At 40.5% G+C, this 9,998-nt stretch overlaps 1 protein-coding gene across 2 annotated transcripts in view; it reads right to left on the bottom strand.

Moving 5' to 3' along the window:
• Positions 1-360: 360 nt before the first annotated feature.
• The window catches only part of LOC121985782 (CBL-interacting protein kinase 19-like), an 11,260-nt gene continuing 1,622 nt past the window's right edge, over positions 361-9,998 (bottom strand). The window contains exons 1-2 of one of the 2 annotated variants that reach the window (XM_042539419.1): positions 2,711-4,369; positions 361-906 (exon numbers count right to left, since the gene is read on the bottom strand). In XM_042539419.1, coding sequence (XP_042395353.1) covers positions 2,717-4,168 — 1,452 coding nt within the window. In that variant the 5' untranslated portion in view covers positions 4,169-4,369 and the 3' untranslated portion in view covers positions 361-906; positions 2,711-2,716. Of the gene's footprint in view, positions 4,370-9,998 lie in introns of those variants that run through there. The other variant, XM_042539420.1, reaches the window with a different exon arrangement.

Here is a 9,998-nt window from a genome sequence, read left to right as displayed (position 1 = left end):
AAACACTATTAAAAATTCAACCAAATCATCAGCATTCTTAGGTCCTCTTTTTACTAGACATCGAGTGGGCAAAACTAGGTTACATGGCCTACGAAGATAGGCCTGACATAAAAATATTTATTGATATAACAAAAAAAATATTTGAATTGATTTAAAGTATTCTTAAGCATATAGTTGATGAGATATCATTCACATACCGAATTTTAAGTAGTAAAATAGTTGAATACTACTTGATGAACAAGAAGAGGAACAGAAAAATCTTAAACAGCCAACCAGATCAGATTTGTTTGGCAACCATTTTCTTCTCCTGAACTTGTTTACAATACAAGTGAGCACACAGTGAATCATTCTGAACAAGTATTTAACTTTTCTGACTACTGAACAACGCAAAGCTAAGATCCAGCAGTAAAATTTGCAGTAAACATAATCTTGATTACAACGACAACATCGCTATACAGGCACTGAGTGTGATTTTTACAGTTATCTTGTTGACTATTCAAGACCTTTGTATGCATACACAAAATAATAGGTAACCATGCTACACAACAGGCTCATTAGCTAGTTATGGACGTATGACCTCAAATTCACAACAGAAGTACCCAAACCAGGGGAAGAAACCATAATGACCTAATTAAAGAATAAGGTAATAATCGAATACAGAGAACAAATGTTCGACAAACCTTGCTGATGCCAGTTTGATCGGTGCTAGTCAGAGGTTCAGCCTTGTCAACTGTATTTATAAACACTAGAAAAGAATAGGGAAAATCAGCATTTGAAGTATAATGAGAAGAAATGATTTGTCCAACAAATGACTATAGTATCTGAAGACAAATCCCTCTACTCCAGTGTCTCAACAGACAACCAACCAGCCAATGCTTTGAGTTGAACTGCTCAACACAAGTAGACCTAATCACAGGAATATTTGTAAATTGTAACCAGTATAAGAATTAAGATACATTGTCATTTAAAAAAAATATAGAGAGAAGTGACAAAGACAAAGAAGTGGAAATGATCATTTAGTATATGAAGTGTGGATATTGATAGCCGTAGCACCATGAAGAATAAGATAATGCATGTGAAATTAAGTTGCATATGTCTACATTTTTGTTGTATCCTTGTACTTGTCTAGTTTGAGAAACTTCTATAACATGTGAAGCAAAAATAATATGGAAGTGAACAGTAGTGCCTGTTAAGAGCCAGACCATCTAATTTTAGGGGATCTGCATGCATATCAAATGCAGAAACTAAAAGTTTAGTATATTGACCTTACAAGATGATTCAAGCCCAACAAGGAATTCAGCCATATCCTACCAATTCAACTAGTTTACTTATTTTTTTAGTTGTTGAGACCGTCTGACACTATAGTGTTCCATTTCAGCTACTGAAATAAATAAAGCCTATGAAATTTGAAGTGACTTTTGTTGTTGAAAGTCTTTAAAACAATGTATCCCTGACCAGGAGGCTACCCATTATACAAAACCTGTCACTAGGTTGCATGTTCATGTCTACAAAGATACGGAAAAGTGAACTTAAATGTACTTCTGAAAAAATTCTCATGTTTTTTTACTATAATCTTAACATATATACTTTTGCTAAGTGCTAACAAAATTTTGAAACTATATTTTTAAATTAAAAAATCAAACTTATCTTTCAGGTTTTCATAGTTTTGAGTAATGAGTTATAGCCCACATCGCCTTAGCATTTTTTATTTACACTCACAACAATAGAGCAGACTCTTCTTGACACTCCAATCTATTAACGCATGTAGTCCCCAACTATTTTGGTAGAGCTACATAGATCTTATTGCTCCATTGAATTTTAATATTTTTCAACCTTCTTCTCTTGGATATATTTCCATCTTTCTACACTTTTTCCAGCTTTATGCTACACCAGCTTCTGCCTAATGCCTTCTTCATCAATCAAAACTCCCTCAAATAAATGCATTCTTAGGCTCTTGGAACTATGATCAAGAAGTGGAAAGACAGCATGATTCATTTTTTCACTTTTATTAATAAAACAAACAAATGCAAGAAATCCCCATGTAAAGAAAATGAGAAGTTGGTTAAATAAAGTGAAAATGGCAAGCTGCAAACTTAAACAATAAAGTAAATTCCTAATGATGCAGCTTTTGATTGAAATTGGACAGCATTCCCATCATGGAAGAACATGGAAAAAGTTATTTAATTTCTTTGTCAAAATATTATTTCTGTTCCAAGTCCAAAGACTACAAGAGTGCTAGATAATTGATGTGCCAGAACTTTTGCTACTTGTGTCAGGTTAGTAATTGGTTTTTCCAGTCTTCTCTTGTTATCTCAGCGATTAAAAAATGGTGGTCACTTGCTACTTGTTCATAATTTCTTAATTTATGAAATCTTAAATGGAAAATTATGTGATGGAGGTAGATTATCCAAATAACTCATGATAACCGGGATAAAATTGCCCATATTTGGTCAGATCTTGGATATCTAAATGTAAATGTTTAAAAAATGACAATGATTTTTAGACCTTTCAAACAAATGATTGATCAGATTCTCTTAGTAGTGACATTATCTAATTAATGGGAAATAAGATTTTCAAGTTGACAACAATGCAGTTCATGTTATATCCATGAAATTTCAAATTCTAGAACATGCAAATGATAGGCCACTCTGATTTTTATAACTCGTTCAATAATGAGGCGAAGATTCGTAAGGAAAGTTGAAGAAATTACCATTTTTTATTCAGTATCACGGGCAAGGTGGGTGGAGATATAGACGAGGTGTTGTAAGCCTGGCTTGAGTTCCTTATTGCAGAACTCTTCATACTCCCCTCCGTCACCTGCCTTCTTCTTCACCTCGACCACAACCATGGATGGTGTAAGCTCATATACATCCACGCCGATTGTCAACGGGCCCTTCTCACCCTCTCTAGTTCCTTCCAAGCTGATCCGGCACCCATTCTTCCGGACCTTAAAGCTCACACCCTTTGCAATATCCTCCAATTTCGATACTATTACTTCGACAGGCTCCTTGGACAAGAACCTGGTCATCTCCCCTTTCTCTTCAAACAAACCTGAGAGGTCAAAGCCTCTTGAGAAAGATATGATATCAAATGCGGTAAGGCTTGGTGGCCTTAACAATGGATGACATTGGTACGGCTCGTCGGAGAATGATGCTGGACAGGATGCCACGGAACTATCCGATTCTGACCCTGATTCGTATGTCTCATCCGGCTTTGGTTGATTACTCTGCAATTGTTCATCTTCTGAGTCTGAATCGTTAAAGCTATGTAATTGGTTGTCTTCGATATAAAATCGGATGTGTCGGAACCCTTTTCTGAACCAAGGATTCTCCATGATCTCCGGAATGGTGGCTCGGGATTGAGGATTGACATCAAGGAGGCGATGGAGGAGATGGACGAGGTCCTGCGAGAACCACCGTGGGCATCGGAAGGATCCTTTGTGGATCTTCCGGTACATGGCCACGATGCTGCGGTCGTGGAAGGGGAGATAACCAGCCATGAGCACGAAGAGGATGACACCACAGGACCAGACGTCAACCTTGGCGCCATCGTAGCCCCTGCGGGATAGCACTTCAGGCGCGACGTATGCGGGCGTGCCGCAGAAGGTATGCAAGAGGCCATCGACGTGCATCTGCTCAGCCACCGCTGATAGGCCGAAGTCGGAGACCTTGAGGTCACCGTTATCGTCGAGGAGGAGGTTCTCCGGCTTGAGGTCTCGGTGGAAGACGCCTCTGGCGTGGCAAAAGGATACGGCGGAGATCAGCTGCTGGAAGTAGCGGCGGGCGGTGTCCTCGAGAAGCCGCCCCTTGGCGACGCCGCCGAATAGCTCGCCGCCGCGGACGTACTCCATGACGAAATAGATCTTAGTCTTGGTAGCCATGACTTCGAAGAGCTGCACGATGTAGGGATGGCGCACGCGGCGGAGGATGGCGATCTCGCGCTTGATGTGCGCGGCGAATCCTCCCTTCACGATCTTCTCCTTGTCGAGCGCCTTGATGGCCACGAGCTCGTCGGTGCGCACGTCGCGAGCGACGTAGACCTTCGCGAAGGAGCCGGCACCGAGGAGCCTGCCCACATCAAACCGCCCGAGGAGAAGGCCGCCTCCTCCGGTATCCTTATTCCTCCTCTTCTCAGTCAAACTCATCTCCGGCGCGGCTGCCTCTGCCATTGGCTACGATCGGATCCCTAATCCCTATTCCCTATTCCGATCTCAAATCTCAAATGAGTAAACTCGATCGCTCCGTTTCTCTCGTCAATATTTGCGCCTTCGATCCGAGGAACGACAAGTGCAGCGCTAATGTCGAGAGCTATTTATATATAAGCTGATCGGCCGGGCGCCGCGTCGGTGGTGGAGCGACAGCATCTCCCAAAATGACGCGACGGCGAAGTAACGGAAAAGGCCGAACTCGTCCCCACCTCGTCTTTAGGATAATGGACGATGGATGGCGACCCCGTTACGCCAGTTTTTGGGACACGCGGAAGGAGGGTGCGTCACCGCGCTGGCACTTCGACAGCTGGCGCCGAACCGTCCGTGTTATTGCGAGGAACCCAACGCGTGCCAGTAAACAACTCCTGCAGCTGGCGTCGTCCGCCATGTGGCAAATCTGCGGTATGGGAGAGCGTGACATTTCAGTTCACGGATGACGCTACGGGACTCTCTAGCTGGCCTGTCTCCGGAAGTCGTTGGGCGGCGGGGCCGTTGAACGACCGCGCGTGGGCGGCGGACCGACCAGTCGATCACCAACGACTACGCTGGTGGTGGTTCGACGCCGCATGTCATATGACGAGGCGAAGAGCGAAATGAGAAATCATTTTGGATGATATTTATTTGTGCTAAAACTACTCGATTAATCTCATTAATTGGTGACAATGGCCAATAGCAGAACAAGTATAACGGGATTTGTTGTTGATGCATTTTTTGTGTGGGACAAGGACACTAAAATTATAGTCGAATTTATTCATTAGCTTGTGATTTTTTTTAATCTAGATATCTTGGATTGCGTCCAATTAGTTCTAGAGGTTGATGACGTTCCTTCTTATTTTGCCATCAAATAGATCCGAAATCACTGACATGACAATCCAACTGTCCTAATAGTTAGCCCGTGATTACATTTATATAAATTTGTTCAACAAATCTCCCTTGGGTTGCATATAGGGACCGATCCAAAACTAAAATTTGAGGGGGCTTGAATTTAATGAGATGGATTGGACATGGGTGGGGTGCGGAGGAAGTCGATTTTAATGAGTTAAGTAAAAAAATTATTTGTTTTTGGGCATAGAAGGACAACCCAAGCAACATCCATCTATGATTATATATATATATATATATATATATATATATATATATATATATATATATATATATATATATAAAAAAGCATATAATATTTAGCAACTTTATGTATTTAATATCATAAAGCAATATATCGAAACACCTATAATGATCAGTTGAATCCATCTCTACATATGACTAATAGTTATTGTGATTTATCTTCTTTATATTAATATAAGGATAGATTGACGGAGACATTAGGGAAGAGCGAATTGCTTTTTATCACCTATAATGGTAAGTTCAATAGTGAGAAATGTTGGTGCTATTTCTCTAAGTTAAGGTTGACCAGTTTGACTAAGATTGAATTTGCTCAAGCTTGAGTCATGCTGATTGAGTTTTGATGTTTGACAATGTATGGATATTGGAGGTGCAATCGTCCATCTAGAGAGATTGTTGGTGTAATTCCCTTTTGGTCAAGGTTTGATTAGTTTGATGTGAAGAAAAGTCAAGTAGGTCAAGGTTTGACCAGTTTGATGTGAAAAAAAGTCAAGTAGGTCAAGATTGATCGAATACTTGACTGGGAAGTCCAACAGGAAGCTTGGAAGGAGAAGGAGAATCATGGTGAGTGAAATCAGATGAAAGTCCTAGTAAGTGAAGTTAGGCAGAAGGAAACCCTAGTGAGTAAAGTCAGATGAAAGCCTTAGTGAGTGAAACTAGGCAGAATGAAAGCCTTAGTGAGTGAAGCTAGGCATAAGGAAATCTGGTGAATGAAGCCAGGTGAAAGTCTTAATGAGTGAAGCTAGGCAGAAGGAAAGCCCTAGTGAATGAAGCTAGGTAGAAGAAAAGTCCTAATGAGTGAAGCTAGGCAGAAGAAAAGTCTAGTGAGTGAAGCAGGTGAAAGTCCTAGTAAGTGAAGCCGGACAGATGAAAGTCTTGGTGAGTGAAGTAGACATATGAAGATCTAAGTGGGTCAAGGTTGACCGGACACCTGGTGTTGGGAAGTCTAAGTGGGTCAAGGTTGATTCGACACTGGGCACGAGGAGAAAAGTCCAAGTGGGTCAAATGATTAACTGGACACTTGGTGAAGAAGTCCCAGCAGGTCAAGGTTGACCAGATATTAGGCAATGAGGAATCCCAACAAATCAAGGTTGATTGGATATTGGGTAAGAGAACTCTAGACTTCGGTTTGAAAGTTAGAGTTTGGTAATCGACTAGGTTAATCGATTACCGAAGTTTAATCGATTAAGCGAAGTCCGCGAGTGCACAGAAAGGTTCATAATCGATTTGGTCAATCGATTACAAATGCTTAATCGATTATGACAATTGATTAAGCTTGGATTTCCCAAACGCACAGAGAGTTTGGTAAGCGATTAAACGGGGGAGCTTAATGGCTTACAACAAGTTCTTGCGCAAACAGAAAACTTCCTAATTGATTGGGTTAATCGATTAAGAATGCTTAATCGATTAGGCTAGTCGATTAAGTTTGGAAAACTAGCCGTTGTACATGTGATAAAAGGGCTTCGCGATTGCCTCCACATTCTTCTCCGCTACTCATCGCCGGACTTCGAGCTTGGAAGAGAAGTATTGCGGCACTTTCCAATTAGTCCAGAGACATCTTTATCAACAAGAGAGCAAGCAAGTAGAGGTTTTCATTTTGTATTATTGTATTTTCTTCTTGCGTGAGTTGTATTCTTGTTGAGTGGTGTTATGCGAGGTTTCTCCACCTCTGGTAGTTATCGAGAAGGAGTTTTTTTTATAGTGGATGTGCGTGAGTGTAACGCCCGAAAATTCTCAAAACTATTTTAGAAATATTCTATGATTTTTTTGGAATTTTAGGATATTTTTACAGAATTTTTAGAGTAGCGGAGGTAGCAAAAACAAATAGAAAACGAAAACAGCCTAAGCGGGAATTGATTCCGAGACCTATGATTTACGGATAATTTTAGTAACCAGTTGAACCCAGCAGGGCCGTGCTGAAAGGAAAGGGATTCAATAATATTTATGTTAGGTTTGGGCGGAAATTACCACTTAATATAAATAGGAAATAAATGAGTGAAGGGTTATTTTGGATCGTGATTCTCCTCTCCTCAAACCCTCACCGCCGAACCTTCCCTTCTCCTCTCCTTCTCTCGGCGCCAACCACAAGAAGGCCTAGGATTCCTCTTCTAGGGCTCCAAGGACACTTTCCGGCGACGACTTCGACACGAGGACGCTCCCCTCCGAGAGAGGAACGCGAAGACGCGGGAAGATCGTCGAAAGGATCGTCTCCTCCGAAAATCTAGCGATTAGAATCGTAAGAAATTACGAACAGGAGGTAAGAAACCCCTCACCTACAGTATAAGTAGCTTTTCGTACGATTCTATGTTTTTAAATTAGTTATATGCAGACTTTTCGACGCATAGGGTGTATTTAACCCTTCTCGCAGGTTTAGGGATTTAGTTGAGCACCTCTAGATGGGCCAGACACGTTTCCTCCTTTCAGTTGGAGATTCCAGACGTTGTCGGGTGCCTAGAGGTGGTCTCCCTAATAGAGAGGAGAGTTGGAGCACACTAAGTGTTCGATAAAATGCTTAGCTCGAGAAATGCTACAGAGATTTTAATAGCTCAAGAAATGCAATAGAAGCATTTAAATAGTTTAGTTAGTCTTGCTACAACTTATATGGGCTACGGTCCAATAGGTGGGCACCCACAGCCTCTAGGTTCAGATAACCTAGTAAAAGCAAGATAAATTGATTAGCTATGATTCAAGATTTTATTTTTTGGGGCAGTGAGGATTAGATATCCATTGGGTCAGGCTCCCATAGTCGGTCCCTAGGTTTAGATAACCTAGTAAACCTTACTAAATTCGGGATTTGCAACCCCGGGTCTAGTTAAGGATGCGCGCATAGCATGTACAGTTGTCGGGCCCGTTAGCAGTATGATTATGTACTTTAATCTATTACATTATTAGTTTTTCAAAACTCACAAAGATCAGTTATATTAGTTGAGTTTGAATTCAGCTCCAGTCTAGCTCAGTTTATGTTCAGTTCAGTTCTTTTTATTGATACATGTGATAGTTTACGATTAGCTTGTATGCCATGCTTTAGTGTTTATGTTCAGTGATTTCAGTATGCCATGTGTTAACAAGTTCATCATATGTTTGATAGCATGTTTTAAAAGCATATTGCATCGAATGCATGTTTTAGTGATGTAGATGGTTTCTTACTAAGCGAAAGCTTATAGATACTTTCTTTTCCTTATACTGCAGATAAAGGTAAAGGAAAGATGAACTAGCGGAGGCTGGAGGACAATGCTACGAAGATGTGTGTGGGCAGGAACTTGGAAAGAAGATCTTAGGAAACTCTAGCAAGTTGTTTAAACATTAAAACCTTTCAGTATTTTATCATTTGCACCTTAGTATGATAATTGCTACGAATTAGTTAACCATGCACTTTATTATGCCTAGAACACTGTTTTTATAATGTTAGTTGTTATTGTTAGAGTATTTCTTAATCATTTTAGAACCTGTAATAGATTGAGGCACGAAAAAGTGTTGAAAGCAGGGGTTCTGATTCGAAATCAGAAACCTGATTGATCTACAGATCGATCAGAAGTGGGTTGTGCCACTGGATCGGTCAGCTGACCGATCCAGTCACGAACAGAGAGTTTATGGATCGGTCAGGCGACCGATCCAGATGCGAACAGAGAAGTACAAAGCTCACTGATCGGTCAGCCGACCGATCAGTGAGCCACTGGATCGGTCGGTACCGATCGGTAGACCGATCCAGCCGCATATAGAAGCGAAAAGCTTATGGATCGGTCAGCCGACCGATCCAAGGTTTTTCTCCGTGCCAGTATCAAGCTGGATCGATCACTGGATCGATCCGACAGCCCAATCGATTCATGGATCGATTGAAATGCCTGATTACAGCTAGCAGGACATCCGAGATGCATAGATTATCTTCCCTAGCATGTGTACAACTCCTAGGTACACCTAGAATATTAAGTTCAGATTTTACAGTAATCAGTTTAGTAAAATTTTAATCAATTCAGATTTCCGCAATAGTAATTTAGCACAGCATAATGTAGCGATCGGCCTTACAGCATAGTCAGTAGAAGGCGGGTCGTTACAGTGAGGGCCGAATTCTTGAATTAATCATCTCTTATTGGGGTGAATATCAAATAAATCTATATTATTAACATTGGAGAGCTTGCTTCGAATATTCTGTTGCAAATCATCATTATCGAAGTACGAAAAGTTATTCATCCCTCTCTAACTTTGAAGTGACCCAACAAGAAAATCTATAAATTTATATATACTGGAAGTATATTATGATATGTCCTTTATAGACCTGAATAGCTTTTAGTATTTGATTATTATTTGATTATTGTACTCTTAAATTGTTTATATATATATATTTTAAAACATCATGAGAGGAGAAACTAAACTTTAAGTTTTATTCCTTAGTATTGTAACTACAAAACACGAAAAAACACTAGAAAATGTTAACGTAAACTTAGCGATTGCCGCCTTGCTTGGACCTGTTGGCTAGTCCCCAAAGGCTCCTCGGCCTTGTCGGTACTGCACTTGAGCGACCCAACATTTAGTGGTTAAAAATGAATCCAATCTATTAATTTCATTTGAGTTAATAAAAAAAAAATCAGGTTTAGACTGAGGGTTTCAAATTTGAATTAGATTTAGATTGAGAGATTTTGGATTGGTTTAATTTCGGATCAGATTGTGATCA

The sequence above is a fragment of the Zingiber officinale genome, chromosome 5B, assembly GCF_018446385.1.
Source record: "Zingiber officinale cultivar Zhangliang chromosome 5B, Zo_v1.1, whole genome shotgun sequence".
In the NCBI taxonomy this organism is placed as follows: Eukaryota; Viridiplantae; Streptophyta; class Magnoliopsida; order Zingiberales; family Zingiberaceae; genus Zingiber; species Zingiber officinale.
Note: the sequence above shows the minus strand (reverse complement) of the source record. Positions and strands in the feature narration are given on the sequence as shown.